Source organism: Amblyomma maculatum, chromosome 7, assembly GCF_055883805.1.
Source record: "Amblyomma maculatum isolate TAMU_Amacu chromosome 7, ASM5588380v1, whole genome shotgun sequence".
NCBI classification, from domain to species: Eukaryota; Metazoa; Arthropoda; class Arachnida; order Ixodida; family Ixodidae; genus Amblyomma; species Amblyomma maculatum.
Window position 1 is genome coordinate 10,042,147 of NC_139350.1, and position 26,687 is coordinate 10,068,833.

General features: G+C 43.3%; 1 protein-coding gene across 2 annotated transcripts in view; it reads left to right on the plus strand.

Moving 5' to 3' along the window:
- The first annotated feature begins 342 nt into the window (after window positions 1-342).
- The window catches only part of LOC146182706 (phosphatidylinositol-3,5-bisphosphate 3-phosphatase MTMR14-like), a 76,468-nt gene continuing 50,123 nt past the window's right edge, over window positions 343-26,687 (plus strand). For both annotated transcript variants that reach the window (XM_084608907.1, XM_084608908.1), the window contains exons 1-3: window positions 343-597; window positions 9,163-9,228; window positions 20,888-20,988. In XM_084608907.1, the coding sequence (XP_084465033.1) occupies window positions 490-597; window positions 9,163-9,228; window positions 20,888-20,988 (275 nt within the window). In that variant the 5' untranslated portion in view covers window positions 343-489. The remainder of the gene's footprint in view (window positions 598-9,162; window positions 9,229-20,887; window positions 20,989-26,687) is intronic.

Below are 26,687 nucleotides of genomic sequence, written 5' to 3' on the forward strand. Positions count from 1 at the left end.
CACGCGAGAAAAATCTGGGAGTATCTGACGCTACAAAGAAAATGTTAAAGCCACGTCTCTTGGACAAGGCCGTTCCTTGCACTGCAATCACAGTGATAAGGCCGCGAGCCGTTGAAAACATAAAAAAAAATGTTTCTAGTTCGCAGCAATATGTATTATTTTTGTAAATCAGTCCAATTCGGCGGTTTCTGGCTCTTAAAAAACAGTAGCAGCTGCATTTTTTTAAATTTTGTTTTTACTTCATTGTATTGGCATAAAACGTAAGCATAAAATTCACGAGCGTTGAAAAATTTCTTTCCCTGTGGGCGTGTCCACAAACCAAATGAGCTACTGGCGCCACCTTGTATTTCCTTGCAATGCAAAAGATTCTTAGCATCACGTGAGATTCATCGCACGTCAGACGAGTTCAGCCTGAGTGGTCCTGTCATAGGCCTCTCCACAACGCTGACAGGCGGATGCGCTAAAGCTCGCCTCCCTGTGATCGAGAAAATGGATTTGCTTCGCGATTCAGAGGTGCTCGTCCAGGAGGACGACGTCCGGAAACTTGTGTACGCCTTCGCCAACGTGTATGGGAGAACAAACAGAGACACTGAAACGGTAAGAGAACTCGGAACAGAACGCTTTCCAGACGCAAGATTTGCTTGCAGTGCCATTCACCGCCCATGCCTCGCTGCTGCGTTGCAGTACTTTTTGATATCGCCTGTGAGCTCCACATTTTCTAAAACAGGAGAGTGTATATTATGACAATTTTCTTTTAAAGGCTAAACGGGTGGCGGGGATGTAACAGCCTTGAAGTACGTACCAGCTTCACGTTGTAAGGGTGCGTTCTCGCAGCCCCTTTGCTGCGGTCTTTTATTGCTGTTATTCCACCCTCCAGAGGCTTAGCGTAGAACGTGTTCAACAGTATTTATGCAGACAGTGTTGTCATTCCATCGCAGCGGTACGCGTGACAAAAGAATGGGGAGCAAGGGAGATGCGAGGACAATGTTTTATTGCTTAAAGCTGGCTGTTCACGAATTTTTTCACTGGGTTTTGATGCTGACCGAATTCTAGCTTCGATGCAAGGAACTCCTTCTATAGGGCATATTTTCCTGTCGTGAGAGTATTGCAGGCTTCTTTATTTCCTAGCATCTGCGCACCCTTATTTATTTGAATATTTATTTGAAGTTCAAGAGTGTACAGGTGAGTCAGTACATCAGGAGTGGGCGCGTTAATGGTTGTTAACAATAACTGTTTTGTGGTGATCAGGATGACATGAATTGCTCGATGAGCCTTAAGAGCAGGGTCAGATATTAGCGTTAGGCCGCTGGAAGTCCATACTGTAGTCACGGGCTTTGTGGACAAATAGACCTTCTGGAATATAACAGTGCCTGCACAATGCAGGATGACGCTGTTAGGATGGCCGCCGTGATGTTTCCGACATACTAGCAGTATGCGCTGGTTGTCTAAGGGTGCAGAACGAAATAAACCTTTGATAGAGGCAGATATGTAAAATGTTTTGGCAAAAAGCGAGGGCAAGAGGTTGCAGGTAAAAATTGGGGAGGATATGCTAGTAGTCTGAAAGAATGTAGAAATGTGCGGTTATGAACAGATTCAGAAGCCTAAATATGGTTAGCTAGGTAGAGGTAAATATTACCCTTAAATATTAAAACTGGGTCTGACAAGTGTTTCATAATTCCATAATTTTATTGAAAGCGTAATGCGCAGGTTACAATTTAATCATTTGTTCGATTAGATGAATTTATGTTCTTCACGTGGTCATAAATCACATTTGAATATATTAAATAATTACTGAAAATGGTCATACCGCCGTTTACTTTTTAAGCAGCTGGAGTATAATTTCGATGCATGTGAAAAGTACGTACTATAGTCTGAGCGGTATTCAGGGAAATTGGCCACGTTGAATGCCATTGTTGTCTACTATAGAATGTGATTTTGGCGGACAGAAGCATTGTCGGCGTGACCTATATGGCAGTATATTTAGTACACGCATCCACGAGAGTTGGGATTGTAGATCCTACTGTGACATTATGTCGTGAATATTTATAAAACGTACAATTGTCAAGAAGTGTAATTTGGAATATTGCTGAAATTGCAGCGCTAGTAAGAAATGAACAGCCATTTGCGGAAACTAAATGCGGGTGGTTAAAAAGGTTCAAATGTAATTTCAGATATTTTAGCAAAGGTTGCAAGGAATTCCACACAGATAATTGGTTTCAGATGAGCATCCTTTCAGGAATCAATGTTGGTTTAGATGAAGAGTTGATCAATGTTAGAGATGTTGAAACTCGGGTAAATGACGTGTTCTATGATGGTAAAATATACAGTAGTTAGTGATATAGGTCTGTAATTACTTAGGGATGTTCGGCCAAATACTTTAGGCTAAATCATTTTCTTAGCTAGGAGGGTCAAGAAGGTTTGTTTCTCCATTAGAGACATATAAGCTCGTAATACGTGAGGTTAGCTGTCTCGAATTCAGTAAAGCGTTTAGAAGCGATACCGGTGGGGGAGGGGGGGGGGAGAACTTCACACAGTTCGCGGAATCTTGATTTGAGCGGCTAAGCTGACATCAAGACACGTTCTTTGTCCTTAACATTCCGAAATTTAACTACTTTTGGACGTTATTTTTCTTCTTTGAAACTGTAAAGCGTATGCGCTCGCATATTATTTCTTTCAAGGATCACACTCGGCTTTCCAGAGAGTCGTCTATTACCAAACTATCAGGTCAACTTCGGCTTTCTTTTCATGTATTTTTTAACCGGTGGAAGACTAAATGTCTTCAATATGACCTGTTCCCGAGCCATCAATCTCAGTAATCAAGAGTCGAAACATGAGCTGTTCAATTAGAGTTAGTGCTTTAGGTATTTTCTATTTGAGACTTCAAATTTGAAATCAACATCAATCTTTGGAAAGTCTAGTGTTTAGGTTCATGAAAGCTTCTTCATATCCTCCAAAGGTTGACTTGGTCAAGCCTACATGGTCAAGTACTGTCCATTGCCTATATCGTAAAGCTGTTAGGGAGAAGATGGCCGGTTAGAGCCGGGGCTGGTTTCCACATTTCCGGCCAGCAAAAGGAATACTTAGTGACACTCTTAGTATAGTCGTGATGAAATGGAATGCGCAAGCGTGTGGGAGATAGCCTCGTCAATAACTAGTGGCAAAGCGCGGCGACGGCTTTGAAAATGGAAGTGGAGACAGCGGTGGATCTTCAGACTACTGGCAGGACTCCGTGCACTCCACACATTTTCATCGGCAGCTGAATATCACTGCAGCGTCGTTGTTGCCGTCAGTTGATACTACCGCTAACTTCGCAGGAATTCGGGACAACGGGTGATAGCGAAGAAAGGAAAAGATTGATTCGAAAACAGGCACGACATGTAGTGCGAATAGAGGTAATCGATGGTCACTAAAAGTAACCTCGTCGATTCCAAAGGAAGGAAAGCGTAGCAAGGGACGGCATAAAATTAAGCGGACGGATAAGGTTAAGTTCGCAGGAGTCAAGTGGATGCAGCTAGAACAGGAGCGGGTTAATTGGAGGAATATGGGAGCTGCATTAGCCCTGCAATGTGTAGGGTTCGGCTGATGAAGATAATAAAACATATGAACGGAAAGAGCATTTCACAGTGCTTTCTATTCGGCCATGCTTTAAGAACTATGGCGCCATTTGCAGGCTTTATTTCGCAGTGAAACCCCGGGTGTCAGGACGCTTGTATAGCGCTAGTGAATTATAACACTCCGAACACGCACTCGTTGCGATAGAATATTTTATGGCAAGCATATTCTATAGCCAGCTATAGAATATGCTTGCGGCGGTACTGCACCTGCAAGTGAAAAAAAAACAGCCCGCAAAAAACAGCCAATGAATGTCGTTGTTGGACCGATACCGCATAGTCTTGTCAAGGCGGCATTTGTTGGACACGCGCACTCAGACCACTTGACTAACACTCGTCTGCGCTGATTGTGCGTAATACCACATGCTCTGTTGTTGACATTCCTCGCCATTCAGGATCGCAAACCTCTATGCTGTTCCCAACGAGCGACGCATATTAAGGGTTCTCCTTGACGTGGCAGAAGGGAACGCTCTTTGGACATAGCGAGTAGCAGTAACATGCGTTCCGGGGCAAATTGGTTTAGGCTCGTAAACTTTTATAAGCGCACTAGAAACACACAACAGGAAAACATAAAAACCCGGCAGGGCGCTACTTGCAACCGATTCATTCGGAACAACGAGGACGGCTTAAAGACTAAAAGATAATAGCACACTCGTATTAATAGCACGTGCAAGAGCAATAATTTTTTTTCAACTGAATTCATTTATTTTTCAGAGCAGTTATAAAGAACCTTTGAATAGGAAATAGCTACAACTCATCTAGCCTTTTTACAATCATGAAATGCAAGCTCTTTATTATAAATTGCCACGGACGGCTTGCTAGCTATCATTCACATACAGGTTGATGTGATAAGCCTCAAACAGCTCCCACGCAAGTATGTCTGAGCTTCTTCGCAAGACGCTTGTTTTTTGGAGACTAGCATTACACTTTAGCATATTTTCTTTATTTTTACCCCTATTTTTTTTTTTCACATTCGTTAATGTGAGCCGCAAAGTGAGACCCAGTACCGGTCCATAAGGGCAAATTATGCTCCCGTAGCGCTCAATAATATACCGGCCTGACAGCCCAATGTATACATTTCAAAGGAATACTATACACTACTTCAGATTCCGATGCTTAATAGGGCAGTCTACATTATTGTCGTTGTCGCTTTACACCAACCGACACAGGGAAGAAAGGCTGAAAAAGCACAGACACATCGTACCTTTTTCCACGTGCTTATGCTGATATGAGATAAACACTAGCCACCATTTTGGCATTTATTTTTTCTTTTAGTTTCAGCCTCCTTCCTAACAATTCCTCCATCGTTCCTGGCAGTCCAACAATTGCAGACCGTTGTCCAAGCAACTTCGAAACTGTAATCTAGCTTGAGTAGCAGATGTGGGCTAAGTGGGAATCCTAAATGGTACGAGACCACTCTGAAAGCTGCACAAAGGACGATTGCATAACATCATTGATGAAAAATCACGTATTTTCTCCGACAAATTTTTTCACGATTCTGGGCAACGGTGACGGCGATGCCTTTATGACAGAGCGAGCTGTGTACGCTTCGCGTGAGAACGGACATGTTGCTGGGTCACTCTTCTTCATTGTACGTATTACGCCCACTGTGGCGCCCAGCACGACTTACAATATGCAAGCTGTGGCTGAAACGTGGTAATTGTAGCAGCTCTCGGGGTAATTTAGCGTTTCCCCTAACCCATAATATTTTAACATGAGCGTCAGCGGGCGCCAGAAAGTGGGAACTTTGAACTCGCGGGTCTAATTTAGTCAACTTGCGAGTAACAGCAGACATTCCGGGCTTCGCTGTTCGCAGCTCAGGCCAGTCTGGGGTGCGCAATTCCTTCGGCAGGAGCATCAATTGATGCTTTCTGGTAGATGTAGTTTCGTACTTTAAAGGCCATATGGTTTTTTCGACGTGCCGAGAAAAATCAGCATGCGACTGTCATACTACCAATATAACGTTTTTTTTTTATTTCAAGCGATTGCGTTTACAAGTAATGTAGATTTCATCATTCATAAACAGCAATTGTTTTCCTCTGTGTGGCTGTGTCGCGTCTTCAAAAGGCCCTGTTTCGGATAAAAAACTGGATCGATTCCAAAGTGCATACCTTAATATCGCGGGCCGTCGCCCGCCCCGCTCACCTCCAGAAGTTCATAGAAACGATGGGTGGGCCATGTCTCAGCTACAGATGTCAGTATACGTTAAAGAATCTCGGGCGGTCGAAATTTCCTCTATTATCCTGGGTCGCTTGGGAACGTTACGCCCCACAAACCAAACCACTTCTCTGTTACAAAACAGTGGAAAATGCATATAATATCTCCTAAGGCATAAGTATCTCCTGTGAGGCCTCACAGGCGGATAGTAACAAAATTTTATTGCAAATAACCGTGGAGGAAATAACTTTCATCACTGAGCTTTTCTCACGTGACATTATCTTGATCACAAGAAAAAAAATAATTTTCGCGAAATGTACTACCTGCGTCGCGCGAAGGCAGGTAAGAAAACGAAAGCGGCATGTATCAGACATACTTCTCAGTGAACACCTGACCCGCGCCGTAAGGGAAGGGAGGAATGTGGCAGTGGAAGAAAATAATGGACGTTTCTGACAGGCTATAGCATACTTTATACCAACTGGTGATAGTTAACAAGCATCTACATCGCACAGCGCATGGACGCCTTTGTCTCGTAGAAATGTAAGCGTTCACAAACATGAGACAGAACAAAGCTAGCGACCGAAAGTGAACTAAAGTGAACTTCTTCGACCTTGGGGGTCGCGAAAATACGTGAACATGAATGCACGACATACTTTATTCGTCTCCTTTGCTGCGATAGCCACGTTCGGGAGGGTCTTTTAGAACGTCCCTAGCGAAAAACCCCGTATGAGTTACAATTACCTCATATAGATTTCTCATACTAAACTCATACAAATCTCATTATTTTCATATATTTCTGATATGATGAATGAGTTCAGTATGAGATTATATGAGATTATATGAGATTTGTATGAGTTTAGTATGAGTTTCGTATGAGAATTTGTATGAGATTATTGTGACTAACGGATTTTTTCATTAGGGGTAGGCTCTAGCACTTGCTGGGCAACTTCAGAATTCGCGACATTGGTTTCGAATTTCCTTGACCGAATTACGTGAATGCGCCGTGCCAGAAGTAAGACAGATACTGCGGCTTCCTTTACCCAAAGACCAAGTGAAGAAAAACAAAACAAATCGGGCAGTGCAAAGGCAGTGTACAATGCGTCTACTCATAAGGCGAAGTACAGACATCAAACAGTGAAACCATCCACAACACTGCCAAACCTTGCAAAACCATCCTTGACAGAGGTTTTGCTTATATAACCAGGTGCAAGTAATGGTTTAACTCTCGTTTTTGCAGGTTACGAGACTCTGAATTAACGCTTTTTAGGTAGATTTGTTCGTAAAAAAAATGTACAAGGAAATATACAGACCATTTATTCATACGTGCTTGTGAACGGAGGTGGGCAGTACAGCTAAATTGCATAGGGGCCGAGCTACGTACAAAATAAACATTTTTCAAAATAGCATTGATACAAAAAAACATATGAATTAGAATGAACATGAAAAAACGTTAACCGGTAACAATGCAAAATGAAAAAATAATTTACAAAGCATTTATAGAGGGTATTTATGAAGACACACTACCTATGATGAACAAATTTTACCTGAATTAAAAAGCCCAGGTGAAATGTAAACATTCAGTCATGTTGTACAGGTTACCAAGTGGGTTATTGTATTGTGCTAATTTTCCGAAGAGAGTAGTGACGGATTAATTACGAGCTATTTGAAGCTTGAAGGTAATGGAGAGCTCGGGGTTTCTTCCCGTAGTTAATATAAACACGCGGAACCACGAATGTTTCTGTACGGCGTAAAGGCAACGTTTTTATATTCTTACGTTTGAAAGCGCCAGAAAATCAGTGTTTGTACAAAATTTCAACTCAAATCTCCACAGATATGTCGAAATAAATCAAATAATCATGCTGAGTGATATTTTCACTGGGAAATTCAATGGCATTGTACAGGTTAGTCAATTCTCGTTAAAATGCTGTGTATACAGTTTATATTGTAGGCGGAGGCCCACCCTTACACTTTGAGACCATATCGTAGTATCGACGCACCTAAACTATTGTAAAGGATTTTGCTTATTCATGCATCACACAGCGACCTAAGGCAGTATAGGTAAGCATATACCGTCCTTAAACATCTGGCCACATCAGCAATGTGATATATTACACGGTAATGTGATTTCAAATGTCCTTCCTTAGCATTTTATTCTGTAGCTAGTGGAATGGAGATACATGAACAATTTGCAGAGCAAGTGTAATGTAAGGAAATTAGCTTGGTAGATAATGACTTTATGCGGTTTTCGGCAGCATATAAGGTTTGTAAATAACTTTTCGGGGCAAGGACTTGATAACGTCCACATAATCGATATTACGGCAAAACGTTAAAGTGGGCGATGATTTTAGGATGGGGAATCATGCCGTATAGTATGTTGGTTTAGTCAGTAAGTATTATATATGTCCGATTAAGAGAAAAGCCGTCGGAGATCGTAGTCTTTTGCGCTTGTATACAGGATGGTAATAAAGATCCGAGCGGTAGTAGGAAAAACCTAGATGGTCCCTTATGTCTCTTAAGAGAATGGCGAAAGCATGCCCTTCCTCTTCTGTCATTTGTCTCTCAAATTTTGCCTCTCATCGGCGTTCGCCGCAGTGCTACATATAATTGTAATGGTTTACAGGAAATTAAAAACTCAGTATCTGTCTCATTTTCTGCGGCAAGTCGGAGTTTGGATGGTACAACATAGTTCCTGTCGCATAGTTCCTGTCGCGCACGGGACTCCGTTCCATGAACTTGAAAAGGATTTCGCCTTAAAATACGGCCACGGCTTCAGGCGGCCGAAGGACGTGCCGTTCGCTTTAATGCGCGCAATGACTGACATCCATGTGGGGCCGGTCTCACGACTTTCGTTTCAGAACTTGTGAAAGCGTGCATCGTAAAAGGTTACGGCTGAATCGTATCTCTCGTTGCATATGTAATACTCCTTATATGCATGCTAGAGCCTATAAGCTCTATTTTCTGGTAGTTCTCTGTCATTTTTACGCCTCATCTTATCACTGAAGGGCTACAAATTCCGTTCTAAAGGCCCCCTCAAAATTGTTACTCCCAATATCCCGCCGCTGTCCCTCAGTGCTTGGTTCAATCAGTGTCAATTGGCGCGCGGCGCACAGCGTCCGCGTGCTGCGGTATGTCAAAACACGTTAAAGAACCCGAGGTGGTGAAAATGGATCCGCTGTTCTCCATTACGCTGTCCGTAAAAAAACAAACCATGTCGCTTTTGGACATTGAACCTCCAGTCCTATATCTGCTTACAATCGCTTGTTATATTAAGCGATAACATGTGAATCACCATGTCAATTATCAGTGGCGTGCGAAGAGAAAGTTTTGGGCGGGCCTAACATTGCACTACATGGCAAATATCCGCCCTAACTGTGCTTCAATTTTTCCCGCCTAGGTTCGAGAGTTCGCTGAAATGCAAAAGACTTGTGTGCTCCTGCTTGCCAAGGACTACATGGTCAGGGTAAGTGAAAACGAAAACTCACCCATTGTTGTCTAAGCTAGCTATTTTACAATGCCTATTCATAGTACTTTCTGGCTGTGACGCACTTCATTCATTCAAAATAAGCTAAGTGCCAAGCTCCCGTACCCTTGCGTAGAGCTGTTGCCTTTAGAGTCGCACGTCCTCAAAGGGGTCGATCAAAACAAGCGTGCGTAGTTTGTGTAATTATGTTAGTTATCTACTTTTGAGAGAGCCTAGGTATATAGTAGTTATGCGTATAACACATATAATATGAACCGTAAAATCATGCGGTGCGGTTTATTTCATAAGAGTTTCAAGATTTCAATTGATGACGTAACAATATTTATCAATAACTAAAAAAGTTTAAAAAAGTTGTCTCGGGTTTTTTTTTTTGTAGTCTTTCAGTTGCGATTCGATTGCGACCGTTTCACACGTACCCTTAATGACAGTTCATCTTTCACTGTCTGTAGTCTGGATCAGAACTTTCCTGTTGCCTCTTTCCTTGACATTTTTCCTTTTTCCAGGAGGTGAGGATTATTACGCTTGTGTGGCGATTCCCCGTCAGTTCAGCCTGAACTTTGTTTCTAAGTTCTGCTCTGCTCCCCTCTTTGGACTCCACGCTGGCGGCCGCTGAAAAACACTAACAATTTTGAAATTACCTATCGCACTTCAAACAAAAGAGGACTGGGCGATGCAACTGTCTAGATTTTCCAAAGAACAAAGAAAGTATTTATGAGGTACCACATCACACAATTTTTGAAGCCGAAAACCCGCTTATATAGTCTTCCACTTTATGACGCTGGATAGCTTACCGACAACCTAGGCCAAGTACATAAACAAAGCTAGAAACCTCTTGCTCGAAGTATGAACCATACACTAGTCTCCGGCTTGAAACCATTGTCTCTTGGAGACATCCCGCGTCTCCATCACTCCCTACCGATCCCTGTATACATCCGAGGCGCTGTATCCCAATGCGACTTACTATCACCACTGAGGAAGAAATACCACAAGGAATTGCAGATCAAATTATTGTAGATGTCTACAGTTAGAGGTCTAAAAATTAACAAGTAAATTCCGACAATACATCTTGTTTTTCCTTTCAACAGCTGAATACTTCAAGCAATAATTAGGTGCGATTCATCAAAGTAAATATTCGACCACACATAGCGAATCAAAAATTTTTGACACACCAACTGTATAGCTACGGAGCGCAGAGCTGCATCGCACAGTAGCTTGCCTCACAACTGCACCATCGTGCCACGTTGGGCAATGTGATGAGGAGCATCCCGCCTAATGTAGGCATTATCAAGCTTAGAAAGGTGAAAAGTGCTTAATTACTAAAAGAACGCATAACATAAAAAAGGCCTAACCAGATCGTCCTCAATAAAAAAATGACAATATTTCAATTTGGCAAAAAATTAAATCTCGCCGATGTGACACGATGGGGCGGGGCTTCGCATCGGCCTTAGGAACATGCCGAGTCTGCACCATGTCAGGATGAGGACTACCTCCACCCCCGTTGGAAGTGGCTCAAACTACTCCATGACCCCTAAATCTGGTTACGCATCATCCTCGGTTTAGCGGGTCTCAAGGCCTCCAACAATGTGTCGTTATAAAAAAAAAATGGCTTTGACACTGTCCTGCAGCCTCTCTTGGGACGGCACAAAGCTGTTTTGGCTTGTGTCCATCGCCTCTTCAGAGACAGCGGAGCTCATTGAAAAATTACGCTACGTGAAAAAGACCATCTAATCTTCCAACTCATAAAATATACGAACCAGTTCCTAGTTGTCGCGAAACTATAGGACGTTTAAACAGCGTAAATTAATACAATATCCAGTCTACACTGTCAACGCTTGCGCAATGTTACAAGTAAATGTTCCAGACAAACAAATTCACTTACGATATATCAAGTATTTTGAGGAGACAGAGCGAGAGGTCAGCAGGCTTTCCTGTGGCGCCGCCATTGTAATGGAAAGGAGGATTGCAGTTCAGCAACACAAATAAACGCCACGTGAGAAGCTACAGTAGTCCCACCATTTTTATGAAAACCAGTATGTTCCTTGTGTATCTCATTAACCTTCACTTTAACTTTAGAACAAGTCTCCATGATTTAGAACTTTGGCCAGCTGCCAGAGCAGTACTTCGAAATCAGATTTTAATGCACAGTTTTCTTTTGGCGGCGAACTCAGAAAACACGCAGAAAGCCAAATGATGAGGACCCTGTCATTTGTGATATTATATACCTACTAGCTCTGGTAAACAGACATGCCCTTCCACACTTTCCTGAGAAATATGTTTTACATTACTGTGACTTCACCCACTAATTCTAACAAAATTGAATTGAATATGTATATATGTATAACTTGAAGCAAATGCTGGAAAATGGTTTAATGCGTCGTGACACTGGGGAAGCGTCGACCCGGGGTTATGCCCTCTTCTGCATAACCTCATTATGGCCGTTTGTGGTGAAGAAAAGAATGTATTGACGTTTCGGTCGCAAGACCAGTCTTCGTCGGAAGAAATGATCTCATAAAGAAGATCACGTGCCTACACTAATCAAATTCTCATCACCCACCCTAACCAAACCGCGACCGTGGAAACGGTACTACTGGCTGCGCAAGTCTCGCCGTTCAACAAAACTCGTGTGATGCAATATAGTTTTGATGGGCACAAGAATGCGAGGAGGCCAAATAACAAAGCTAGGTAGGTTTTGCAAAGATAGATTTAAAATATGGAGGGCTAAAGCTCGATGTTTATGTTCTCTCAACGCCATAAGTGAATTCTGTGGGATGATTGTTATCAGTGACCAGATGGATATCTAAAAATTTTGAAACATGCTCTTACACTCAATGGCAGCTTTTCTATCACCACTGAGGAACAAATACCACATGGAATTGTATATTAAAATTATTGTAGCTGTCTACAGTATTGATGTATGAATATAACTGTCTATTTATTCTGCAAGAAGAAACTGCCCATATGTTGGTAGATTTTAATTAAGTGCTCGCCCATCTATTCTACCTCTCTGTAGAGGCATATGTGATCTTAATACCAAATTTTGGCCCCAATGAAAAATGCCAGAGCCTTGGAAGCGAGCTGTTAGTGTCATCTTCAACGAGAATATACCCACTGCAGGGAGAAGGCCTCTCCACACTCCCCCACTTTACCCTGCCCTGTGCTAGCTGCATCCATTTGACCCCTGCGAACTTCCCCTCATCACTTTCTAATTTGTTACCTCTCCGCTCTACATTCCTTGCGCTAAAGAACTATAAGTGCACCATTCTTAAAGCCTTGAAAGTCATCGACCCTCCTGGAAGTTATAGGACCAAACCTCTCACTCCTCTTGGCGAAATGCTTTTAAAATGTTTTGAACATTACAGTAAAACTGATTTATAATTTTGTGAGTTGCTAGATACCCACCAGTGTTGTAAATATAAAGGCTGCCGAAAGCAGATCATATACTGAGCACGATTTCTGTTTGGGAGGCGTTCGTAAATGAACAGCACTTTCCGGCTGTTTCCTTCGACGTCGCGAGGGCGTATAATTCAACTTGGAGGCGCAGAATCCAGCGCGATCTAGCAGCTTCAGGCATCTGTGGCTGCATACTGAGGTTTAAACGACTTCCGGTCGAACCGTTATTTATGTGAGCATCGGTGCAACATTGTGGAAGTACTTTTGATGATAATAATGACCCCACAAAACAAACCAAACCTATCACAGTTACACATTTATATGCCTGGAAATATAGCGCCAACACCGCTTTTGTTGAGATCAACCAATGAACATGTAATGCATCTTCAAGAGCCACCTTTCTTTAAAATTGGCCGCGAACTTCCTTCTTATAAGCGACGGAGCGGTCAGGTTTCTGACTTCCTTTTTTTGTACAGAAGGAAGGCGTGAAACTGTTAGTGGGTGTGCGAGAGGTATGAGAGCGAAGAAATTTTCAGGTATATGCAGTGATGTATTAGCGACTTCGCTTAAGGTGACGCAAGCGTTTTCTATCCTAACAAGTAGGGCCCGTGCGGTATAGAAAGTCCATCTGAAGGGATGCAGTCTACTTCAACCGCTTTGTGCCCGCCAGCCTGTGTGTTCATCGGCCAAGCAACTCGCCCAGACTATTTGAAACAAAGTTCACAGCCCAGTTTACCAGATAGGAACTCTATTAGATGCATTCAGATTAATGCACTCATGCTGTGTTTAGTCTTGCAGCTTCAAATTATAGTGGTACATTTTCAACCACGAGATCAGATGCAGTGCAGCCCTCTGCGTTGACGTTTTCCCTATTCTAGAATATTCGGGCTGCGTGTTCAGTCTTGAATATGAACTGAGCAATTTCAGCCCTCGTGTTTGAGAAACGTGCAGTTAGTCACTGCGATACTGAAACAAACTCATATATTCTTGATTTTGTTCGTTTGACATCCGAGTCACGCTAACTTAAGGTTGCCTTCGACTACTTATTGGTCATTTTTCATTTAAATTGGTTCTTTTATTTATCTTAAATTGGTTTAGGCCTCGCAAATATTTACTGGCACAGGCTCCCTCTTTCTTTTACGTCCCGTTTTTTTTTTCTAATGAGAGGGCAATCAAACGGTTGAAAGTCTTGCTATGGCTGGGGGACCTTGAAATAAAAAACAGAATATACGAGAATAAGCGAAAACACTCCCTTATTTTCATACTGCAAGGGGTGTTCAAGAGAACAGAAAAATATAGGCAAAAAAAAGTCTCGGAGTTAAACTCGTTACTGATCCTGGACGCCTGATCCTAGGATAGATGAGTGACAAAAGCTGCGCACACGTGCACAATGAACACAACTGCGGTACGAGCGCAATTCGCATAGTGCGTTTAGCAACACAAAAAACCGAGCTGTTCAATAAGACATTACACAAACGCAACCAGTATTGTGACATGGGAGCGTGGTGGCAACGCAACTCCTTTGTTCTATGAGTGGATCAGTTTTTCTCGAATGAACCGAGGATGAGATTCGCCATCAGGACCAAATTATCAATGAAATTGTTGAAGCTTCCAAGCATTTTCGAACCGGTACTGAAGGTGTCTCCTCCCCGTCGATTACTTTGTCTCAGAGAGCTTGAATTTGTGGCACAAACAGCAGGTTCCAGCACAGTAGTAATGTTTTGTACGACGCTGTCACGGCTCTTTTCCTCTCATTTGCATTTGTTTTCGGAACAGAGTACATACAGAGCGTTAAATAACTGCTCCAATGAATAAAAAAAGCGGCACAGCGAAGTTTGGTCAAATGAACGTCATATCATTTGCCATTATGTTGCACTCTTACGCGCATTTTTGCTTTCTGCTCAATTAGTGGCATAACTATGATAAATTCAGCAAATTTCATTATTCAGTTTAGAGACCATTAGGCTCGATCAAGTTGTGGAGAAATCAGGAAACAACCTATCCAGTTTTTATTTACCAAACTTCCTCTAAGTGTCCGTTTTCAACGGCATTTGTATAAAGTCCGTGAAATGGGCAGATACGAAGAAACAAATCCGACGTTACTGAGTTCGTGCGTTTGGATGACCGAGATGTGGGCTCTGACAGCACCGAATTGAGCGTCAATCTCTGTTTGGCGGACTGCACCATGACTCAATGTAACCGAGCCTGCCTTGAATTAAGCTACCTTAGTGGTTTTTGTTAGTTTTGTCTGTCAGTTTGATAGCTCGATGAAACCTCCGTCTGAGTTGGCCGATGGTGGCCGGCCCGTCGCTTATCCCTGATAGTGGCTCGGGCTTTCTGTGCCCCCCGACAGAATGTGCTAACGCATGTTTTGAGATTACGCTGAACGTGTCGTCGGCCGCTCATTTCGACAGGTCTAGCGTGCACGCTTCGTTGATTCAAAACGCGTTTGGCAACTTTACAATACAGTAACACAGCACTTCAGTCGCCTAGTGGTATTCATATTTCCCGCGCTTTCTTTAAATTCTGGGAAAAAAACATGTAGGAGGTAGACTTTAGTAGAAAAAACTGTGTCCGTTGTATCGGAACCCTCTTCTACAACTTAATAAAGGCCACTTACCCCTAACTTATTTTACTTAACCCATCCTAGTGAATAACCTATAAACATGAAATATAAAAACTCCGAGGAAGAGTGCACGACGGAAAACAATACGTCATTAGGTTCAGCCGACTGCAGTGCTCTTCTTTCTTTAAATCCTTGGTTTATGTGAAGGACAATACATATGTGGTCCTGATTTTTGCAATGTACATCTATTGAAAGTTAGCACCTGTCTTTGTCCCTCGTCCTGTCTTAGCTTGTGCGCTAACTTTTTCCTTTGGCTATTAACAACCAACATGTCAAAACTTATACCCTGCTTAATTGGAAAGATAGCTCTTTGCTTCGTCCAAATTCGTCCAATTAAATACCACTTGTATTTGTTATGCACACCTTCTTTAGCTGTGTGCGAAATGAAGCCGGGCTTTAATTCAGCCATTAAATCCCTGTGTTTAATTTTTCTATCGCATATTCTCATTTGTCATGCATATTTTTCACTGCATGTCATTAGTACGCGTTGTCTGCTCGAAAAATCGCTAGTTGCGCAGGAAGGGCTTAGACGAGTTCGCTCTACTGCAGGACTCGGGAGAGACTAGAATGCCGTGTCTCACATTCTACAATATGAGTTGGGTCCCTTGACGCTTCTTGTGATGAGATTTGGTGGCTTGATTGCTAAATCTATAAGCTTGTTGCTCGAGGTGAGTCTCCTGGGTCGGTGTTTTTGAGAGAATGGCCGTAAACGGGCAGCCAATCTTCTGCGTCTTTTCTGCAGAAGACTATATTGCATATATTATGACTGTCCCCCGTGCATAAGGCCTATTTTTTGAAAAAGTTCGTATTTCTCACATTGATAGCATTTTTATATGCTCGCTAGGCACACGTCAGTTATCCAAAGGCTGTATGAAATTTCTGTTGAGATTTAGGGTCGTAGTCTTCTACTTTAAGGCCTAAAATCAGACATGTAACCGTATTGCACATTTGTACCCTTCGAGATTCGTTGCCAGTCGTGGCGCTTTCACTTGCGAGAAATAACCTTAACAGCGCTGAGACGAGGTTCATTAGAAGGACTTTAGGTTCACAAGTGTCACGTGTTGGTGACAATCTTGAAACCAGCAAACGAAAAGACTGGCATAGGACTGAATGGACCATTTACTAGGCTGACTCGTGCCCGCAAAAGTATTCAACTCTGCGGGGGCGATAGCAGCAAAAGGGCTCGTCGGTCGTCGAACAAATCATTCCCGTCGCACCTGTCAACGCTCAATTCAAAGGCGCCGAAGAAACCTCTACGTAAATCGGCTATCGGTAAATAGCACAACCTGGAAAAATGTATATCGAAGAATCCAGCCACTCTCGTGTATTTCTACATCTCAGCGCATCTTGTGCAATAAAGAAAATGATAGCTGTGTTTCGCGACAATAAGCATGAACAGAGTACAGAATCGATCTATGCGCTGCAATCGCACTGATAAGGCCGTATGCCCAGCGGCTGTAACAGATTTCAATGGTACGCGGCATCAGAAAAAAAGTACGAAAAAATTTGCGCCGGTCCTGTTTTCGTTTGAAGTCCTCATGATAGCCCTGCCATTTGTCGCCAGTGGCAAGAATGGGCTTTGGCAGCGATATATATTTCATTCCTTGCTATTTTCTACCGTGCTGCAGCTTTGTTCTCAACACGTATGGTCTTTTCGTGATTAAGGGCTGGCATTCTATTCACACCACATAAGTGCATTTGTCCTCAGTTTTAGGGCGAAAGCCTTAATGGCTCATACTCGCGGCCATGATCCTGTGCATCCGCCATGCCAAGTGTCACGTCTTTGCCAGGTACCACGGGATACCGCTAGATTGTGACGTCATCACCTTGTTCCATTTGCTTCTCTGCCGTGACGAAAGTATAGTGGCGATGACAGCGACGCTGCAATAGACCAATTCCACCGGCCAGTTGCGCGACGCCACAGCTTCCGCGGTGCATGCTGGCGCACGTAGTCATCAGGCCGCTCCAGCCGTCGAGAGTGCTTGTGCGCCGCGTTTTCAAACTACTTTTAATTCATGTACAGGCCTGAGTGCACACAGGAAAATTCCCCTGTTACGTTTCTGAATTTTATAAGTACAGCGCAAGCGACAAATTATGGGTTTCTTTTGTGTTAAGAGATTGTTTATACAGCTCGTTCGGTAGACTAGTCATCGGGGCCGACGTAGCAACTGTAGTTGTCGGCCCCGCATGCCTCAACTAATCGGGGGCTGCGAAAAAATTCGTATCATAGGAATTTGTGCCTCTAGAGATTGATGATTGATTGGTGTGTGATAGGTGATGACGAGTTAGTGAAACCGTTGTAGTTTATTTATTAATCGAATATATAGAGAAATAAAAACTGGAAAAATGGGATGCAAATGTGCAAAATGCTCGTAAAAATCAATGCGTGATGATTTTAATTAAAAAATCGTAGGTATGTAATTGGTCAATTTTTTATTGCAATGATACTTCGAGACAATATTTTCTTATTGGCGTAAAGTGCTTAACACGACACTTTGCAACCGCTTAACCGGGACTCTCTCGCCCAAGGTCAAGTAAACTTTCACGACTCATCCTCACATTTAGCGGTATCTTTAGAACCTCTCTTTTCGTAATAATCCGTGAACACAAATAAAATACGTATGGTAGTGTACTTAAGAACCTTAAGTCTGTTATTTAATAATGGTTGTGTGCGAAATACACCTAACTACTCTTACGACACGAACGTCTTGGTGCCGCAATTTAGAACTGTTAGCAAATTCTGTTGTATCCCGATGATGTCCGCCACTAAGCCTACATGACGTTGCAACTACGCGTGCTGAAAAAGCACCTCAATACGGTCGTTTTGCATGAAAGTTTATTGACAGATGGCTGAAATGGTACGATACTTTGCGTGCAATCAGATGGTAGCAGCGGAAATAATACCGACAGCACTGCAGAATCTGCGGTGGAGAAATGAGAAAATCTGAGCATTGCTGCTGCACACGGTACTTCGCCCCTCCCCCCTCCCCCATCGAACACAACCAGCGTTCCGTTGAAAGCGTCAAAGTTCACCGACGTTCTATAATTTGTTTACAGGAAAGGAAAGGCGCAATACGTGTCACCCTAAGAATCTCGCTACTATCATGCTCACGGAAGACACGAATTATGATATGTACGATTCACGATCCCGGGTGTAGCTCGCTGGAGATCCGATGCATGAAGTTTCGATGTTTACTTATCTGATGACGTCATCATGATGATTGACAAGTGGAATTCCGCATTATCCCGTGGAATCTCGTGAAGAAGTGGGACTCTTCTGGCGGACGCTCGCTGCTAATCCACGGACACATGCGACTTTAGCCTAAAAATGAGGGGGAACTTACGCTCATCGTTGAGGGTATAAGGCGATATCTATGCACACACATGTAAAATGTTTCTTTTTGCCCCTTTGCTTTTAATATTCTTTATTTCTGTTTTTTTTTATTGTGCGGCAATGCCTAGCCTCAGCAAACATTTTTTTCCAATTCTGAGCAGTTTGACACCTATAAACGATTTTTAATATTATTCAAATGTTTCAGTTATTTGCTCAATTAGACTGCCTGTTTTTTTAATTAGCATCATCAAGCGTCGAAAATAATTCTGAGGGTTTACACTTTTGCACGCCCTTTTTCAAATTTATCATTTTTATCAAATATTTTCATTATACAATGAATGGAACACTCTCAGTTTGTATAGTTACTATTATGAAGCATTGGCTCTTGATTCTGAACATTGTGGCACTTTTGAGTCCCTTTTTGTAATATTGTTTATTTTTATTTCTTTAATTCACTTTGAACATTTATTACGATTTATTTAACTCATCACCTACCACATACCAAACTATCATTAGTCACTAGAATCCGCAAATTACCGTAAGATTATTCTACGCATTACTCGTTTTTTCTGACCCGACTTGCCGTTTACGCCGATGGCTTATGGAACAAGCTGTGCCAACTATCGCTTAAGAAACAGAGTGACTCTTAGGCCATTTTCCTCGCAGGTAACAGTGAGTGGAATTTTGTTAAACAATGCGAGGACGAATTTTTCTCCACGGTGAAATACAAGAAAAGTGCAGGTAAGCTTGTGTGCCGCGGAGATTCTGTAGTGCAGTTGATTAGGAGCGCGCTAGCCAGTCGACGATACCTAACGTGGTGGCGGTGCAAAAGCCGGCGCCTGCGCAGATCGGTCCGTGGGATCGGTCTATTTTAGCAATAATAAAACGGCCATTTAGTTGATAATAATGACAGGAAACGGGATGCACCGTGTGCATCACCAACGCTTCGGCTTTCGCATTTCTGCAGTGTAGATCCATGTGCAAAATCGGGCCATGACGCAGTAAAGCAGAAGTCAGCGACCAGGATTTCGCCTCGTCGCAGTTTCGCGGTCAAAAGTGCTCCCTATAATTGTGATTTCAAGGTCGCGTTGAGCTCAAACTCACGCGTCGGTGTTGTGAGCGAAAAATCACGAGCGTGCCCCTGGCTGGTGGTAGTTGGCAAGTGACATGACGGGACATTGGTTGGTCGGTGATGTCACAAGGCCACATGTGCGACCAAGATGCCAGCAGCTGTACACTGGTGTAGCTCCTGCGAGACTGGAATCGAGCCCTTCTCTCTTAGATTCGCATGCCACCTTTATACGGGGCATTCAGGCACAATATTACACTTTCGTTAAGCCGTGGTTTAACTCTATTTCACGTAGCTTGCGATTGCATGCTAAAGAGTATGAGAGACAATAATGTAGGCACAGTAAAGGATTACCAATTGAGCCAGTAGATGTACCCTGAAGGGGAGCCGCAGACGGGAGGAATTAAGGCTGTCGCGTCTTAAGCGTAGGGCGCAATTTGCGTTCACTAAACGTATACGAATGGCACGATTAAAGGCACTGAAGGATAGACATTTGGGAAAGTTGGTATTGGCTCATATTGGAAAGCTACAGCGCAAGAAGACACAGGTCGAAAAAAAGACTGACATGCGCTGACTCGCACGTCTGTCCATCTTTTCGTCTTGTCTTTTTGCGCTGTACTTTTCCAATATGATTAAAGGCGCCAGTCACATTATTATTGAAATACTATGAAATGCCGCTGGTTGAGGCCTTCCCCTAGTCAGAATCACTGATGGTCGATATAGGCACTCCATTTTATTGTACTATGCAAAATGTTTAATCGCTGTCGCCCTATTAGTTTCCTCTGTTAATTTGACTGTGGCGCCTTAGGTGTAGTTGGCTGAGAAACACGTGCATTTTTTGCATCCACGGTAACCAAGTTCCTTGACGGCGGAACTAAGGCTCGGCAAGGTCTCGCAAAGCATCGCTCGGACGGATGAAGCAACGGCAATCTGAACAGTTAGGAAGGACACGGTGGAAGACGCGAGCAGCCCAGGAGACCAGATTGGACGAGGAAGATTTTTTTGGTGCTCAGAAAATCTCGTCTAAGGCCACCACTCGGTGCTACCGAAGTTGAGCTCTCGCAAAGATGCCCTTGCCAGGTCAAGTACCGCGTACTTCTGCCATCGTAAGAATAGGCGACGAGCGTTACAGGAAAGTATGAAGGTTCTCTACGAAACGGGCGAAGCTTGCTTTGAGGGCCGGCCTATTCATTGCTTCCCCATTGCTTTCTTCCCACAGGTAATTGACGATGAGAATGGTTCCCTTCGCTCCTCGTGCCCTGGAAAGATCGTGTCCTTGGTGCTTCCTAGCGATGGCAGCGCCGATGAAACTGATCAAAGGCAAGTTATTTTGTAGCCATATAAACTGCTGGTCATTGTCAGCACATCGCTATTTTAAACTTACACGCGTTTTTCTCCCGGCATTCATTTCAACACTGACTTTTTATGTGGCGTTTTCAATCACGAGGTCAACTGATTTGATACGGAGTGCATAATTTCAAGAACGGAAGGTTGGTTCTAGTGGTTCTTTGCAGCTGGCTGTTTGCTTTGCTATGCATCGTCAACATTGGAAGTTTGAACACTTGTGCAGCGTGATGATCGGGTCGTGCTTACCTTGCTGCTGTTGGCCTCTTGAAAAGGCTCCCGCAGGGGCATCTGTCAATACAGATGTTTGTGTGTACTGTGCGACACCACCGACCCCAAGCACCCACGTTTAGCCGTGCGTGGCATCGCCGTGTCTGAGCCGATACCGAGTGTTTGAACCTTTGAGGCCCCTCGCCGGAGGCAAAGCACTACTTTGGCCACGCTTCCCATAGACGGCACCTCCAGGCTGACCCACCTGGGGGAAATCGGCAGTCGCCTTTTTCTATCCTCCCCTCCATCTTTCGCTTTCCAGGGTAGTTACTCCACACAAGGTTAACCCTCGCCACCGGGAAGTAAGGAAAAACTAAGAGTAGAGGACAAGAGAGCTTTAGGATAGACGATAGTCTACCCTAAAGCTCTCCTGTCCTCTACTCTTTTCTTAGTTTTTCCTTACTTCCCGGTGGCGAGGGTTAACCTTGTGTGGAGTAACTACCCTGTGTTGCCCCATATTAGGTTAGAGTTAAGCTGTACAGCTGGAATGGGCAGGGGGTTCTTCAAGCTCCTGTCTCGTCCCCTTGTTGGACTCCATGGAGGGTGGCTGACATCGTAACCGAACAAAAATTGAATTACATGGCCTCTTCCATATCTAAAACTGATCGCCCTCCCAGTAAAAGATGGCGCACCGATGTGAAAAATAAGTTCTTTACGAAACCTGTCAACAGCTTTCCCCTGCTTCCACGTCGTGCACTCTGAACACCCAGAAAAAACTGTCCGTCAGATCTCGCCATTCCCAGTGACAAAGACGCTCACAGGTGCCATAGTTCAGGGCTACAAAATTAAGAAACTACCAAATGGTGACCTCCTCCTAGAAGTTCTGTATAACATTCAGAGTGAAAAGGTAACAACCGTTGCGTCGTTCGGGGACATCCCTGTCACAATCAGCTCCCACAGGTCACTCAATACAATTCGTGAAGTCATTTCAGATAATTATCTCAAACACCTGACTAAGGAGGAATTACTAGGACTAAAACACCAAATTTTACCAATGTCTATCGAATCAAAACCAGGAAAGACCATAACAAGATTCAAACTAAACACATCGTGCTAACATTTGCACTGAGCACCCTTCCTGACTCAGTTGAAGTAGGCTACCAATAACTCGAACTCAGACTACATTCTCAACCCACGCCACTGCTACAATTGTCAGATACGGCCACAACTCCCAGAGCTGCCGAGGCCGCCTCACCTGCGCAAAATGTGCCTCCAACGAACGTGGCACTACAACTCACACCGAAGCAAACGTTTGCGCAAACTGTGAGGGTAATCATCTCGCCTGCTCACGACCTCACCCTACATGGAAAAAGGAAAAAGATCGTATCCTTGAAAGTCACTGAGAATATTACTTTCGAAGAGGCAAGAAAGCAGCTTTCGTTGGTGCAGAATCCAACTTACCATGTGATGACGTAATAGCGCGCAGCGTCGTCACAGACCTCGGCATCTGCCCAGGTCACGTCTAGTGACCCTGGCGCAGGGCCATCCGCACCCCCTGTGGATGTAGCTAGAGCTACTCCACCACCCCCAAAACATGCCGCGCCGAACCCCAGGTCAGCAGGCCAAAAGGCCTTGTTCCAAGGGGCGAGGTCAAAAACAAGTGTATCTGTGCCTTCTGCACGAAGGTCCAGCACATCTGAGGATGTGATGGACATCGCCCCCTCGCCCTCGCAGCAGCGGCGGCAAAGTTCTCTTGAGCGTAAAAGAAGGGACAAAGTCCAAATAACAGGTCCAAAAGACCCAACATAGATTTTAACCCTATCCTCAACTAACCCGCCACCACGGCATTTCTAATTAACTGGAACTGTCGCGGGCTTTTACATAACTACACTGATATAACTGACATTTTAAATTCATTTGCTCCTATCGCGTTGTCTCCAGGAGGCTAATCTCGGACCACAGATCGAAAACGTTCTTAAAAAGTATCATGTCTTCTGTTGTGACCGACAGACTTCAAGCAGGCTCTCTGGAGGCACTGCTATCGTGGTCCAAGGTGGCGTTGCTACGAGAGGAATCAACCTTAAAACCTCGTTTGAAGCTGTTGCAGTCACCTTGGTGCATTTTAAAACTATAATATGTTCTTCATACATCGAACCTCATTTCACTATTACAATTAATGACTTGCAAGCAATTTTATTGCAAGTAGCGGAGCCATATATTTTAGTAGGGGATTTTAATGCTCATTCATCCTTTTGGGGAACTGAAAAAATGGACGCCAGAGGTTGGAGTTTAGATTTTATTCTCAACAACGTTTGCCTCCTGAACACGGGATAACACACTTACTGTTCTCCAAGCACTGCAAGAATGAGTTGCATTCATTGGTCCTTTTATTCACCAAGTCTTTTCACTAATTTTAGATGGAATGTTATTGACAACTCTTATGGCAGCGATCATCTTACCATCATTACCAGTCTAACGTCACCATTAATCACTTTTACTAAATCACGGCGTTCGAAACTATCTAGCCAACAGGGCACTCTACCAAAAACATGCAGGTTTAAAAAAATCTTTCCCGACAGCCTCGATGTAATGAGCAAAATGAAAAGTTCACAGCATGTATTATTGCCACTGCTCATTTAGCAATTCCCCAGACTTCGAGAGTAGTACGAAGGAATGAAAAGATCTGCTATACAAAGGAATGTAGAGAGGCAAAAAAGACTCAGAACAAAGCGTGGGGAATTTTTCGTCGATACCCAACACAGGAAAACCTATATAAATATAAAAAGGTAAGGGCTAAGGCGCGAAATATCCCATGTGATGCTGAAAAAAGATTTGGCAAGGTTATGTGTCTGCAATAAACAGTTCCGTCGCAGCAAAGAAAACGTGGGAGCAAGTCCGCCAACTAGTTGGCAAATTCTTTCCTTTTGCAGTTCCTTTCCTTACATCCCCTGTTGCACAAAAAAGTATTCTCGAGCAGGCTGACCTACTGGGAGAACACTTCTCTCAATATTTCCAGTTCCCTACAGCACACAGATTCCTTCTTAAAGCTTAAAAACACAGCAGAAAAACAGACTTCCTACAAATGGTTACACCAACGAACCGTACAATAACTTAATTATAGTTCGTGAACTTCATAGAGTATTACCTAATGGTAAGAAAACTGCACCAGGCCCGATTAGATACACTATAAAATGCTAGCCCATCTACCCGAACTTGCAGTAGAAGCACTCCTGAAATTTTATAACAAAATCGGGTTGTCTGGCAAAATGCCCGATGCTTGGAACAAAGCTGCCATTGTACCATTGCTGAAACCTGAAAAACTTTCAAACTCTCCTACTAGTTACAGGCCAATAGCCCTAACTAGCTGCCTTGCCAAATCATTCGAAAGCATAGTCAATACAAGGTTAATGTTCATTCTTGAAGCTCGTGAACTTCTTGATGCCCACCAGGGCAGCTTCAGAAGAGCTTGTTCAACACTGGTTCATGTAGTTCGGCTTTTAAACACAGTTCGAGAAGCATTCATACAGAAACAGCACTCTCTCGCAGTTTTATTCGATATAGAAAAAGCATACGACACCACCTGGAGATTAGGAATACTTCGCGATCTGACAGACCTTGGAATCCGCGGCAGAATGTTGAACTGCTTAAAAGATTTCTTCTCCGACCGCTCGTTCCAAGAACGCCTCGATTCTACACTCCCGAGAAACTTTACATAAGGGAACGGAGTACCGCAAGGATGCATATTACGCACTACGCTTTTCATTGTAAAAACGAATTCCATCGCCAAATAAATCCTACAGACCCTTATGCACTCACTTTATGTTGATGACCTCCAAATCGCATGCACATCATTCCGCCTATCGACGTGTGAACGACAGATGCAACTAGCAATAAAGAAACGTGATAATTGGGCAGAAAAAAAATGGATTTAGGTTTTCACCAAAGAAAACAGTTGCCGTTCTTCTCACTCTCAAGAGAGGCCTGCAGCTCAATCCCACCTGCACCTAAATGAAACCATACTCCCGATAAAGCAAGAACATAAATTTTTAGAACTGACGTTTGAGAAGAAGCTCTCATTCCTTCCGCACATAAACAACCTCAACGTCAAAGCCTCTCGAACTCTCAACATCCTTAAAGTACTCTCGAGGAGACGCTGGGGTTCTGATAGGACATGTCTTCTCCATATTTATCGCTCAGTAGTACGCTCCTGTTTGGGTGCGTGGTCTTTGGGTCAGCAAGACCGTCATATCTTAAACGACTCAGTACATAACCTAGGTCTGCGTCTTTCGACTGTTGAATAGAGGGCATCGCCGGTGACAAGTCTGTATGTAGAAGCAAACTAACCGCCACTAAAGTACAGGAGGACCATGCTTACACTTTCATACGTTCTGAAAATTTGTTCGTTGCCAAAATATATCTGTCACTTTATACTTACAAACTGCCCCTCAAGATTACTGTACATCAATAGGCCTCGATCTATCAGACCTCTCATACTCCGTTTTGAAGAGCAGTGCCGGGAACTCACCTTGCTTGATGCACTACCTGATATTGCTCGGAGACCTCACCCACTGCCACCTTGGTACTTCACTGCTGTATGTGACCTCACATTAACTCAATTTCGCAAAGCACAAACACCGCATGAACACATTATACAGGAGTTCTTGGCACTAAACCAGAAATACAATGATTACAAGGCATTTTATACAGATGGTTCGAAGACAGTATTTCATGTAGGCAGTGCGGTAATAGAAAATAAACAGGAAAAATCAGTAAGGTTACCACAGTGTGCCTCAATATTTACTGCCGAATGCTACGCCGTATCTCTAGCAATAGATAAAATAGTCCACAAAAACATTGAAAACAGTATCATCTATACAGACTCTCTGAGCGTACTCGCATCTTTACATAAAAAAAAATGTAACATCACCTTTAGTAGGGAACATAGTCCATTACGTAGTGATAGCAAAAACACAAGGGCTTAATATCAAATTTTTCTAGGTGCCAATACACGTTGGAAGCAGCGGTAATGAGAGGGCTGATGCATGTGCCGCGGCCGCCTGCAATGCTGAAGTACAGAAAGTGAGAATTCCACACAATGGTGCCATAAAATTCATGCGAAGAAAACTGAGAAAAAAGCGACAGGATGCATGGTATAACGAAGTTAACAAGCTACACCTAGAAAAGCTAGTTATAGAAGAATAGAAAACATACAACCATCAAGTACGTTTTATTGAAGTAATATTATGCCGCCTTCATATCAGACACTCCCACCTGACTCATAACTTCATTCCAGCAAAGATAGACAAACCCATATGCGAAAACTGCGGAGAGGTGGTCGCCATAAACCACATCCTAATATCCTGTGTAAAACTCGATCAACATAGAAAACAGCATTTCCCACAGTTCTAAGACTACATTCCCCTACACGCTAGCTTACTATTAGGAGAAAATTCACTGGTTAAAAC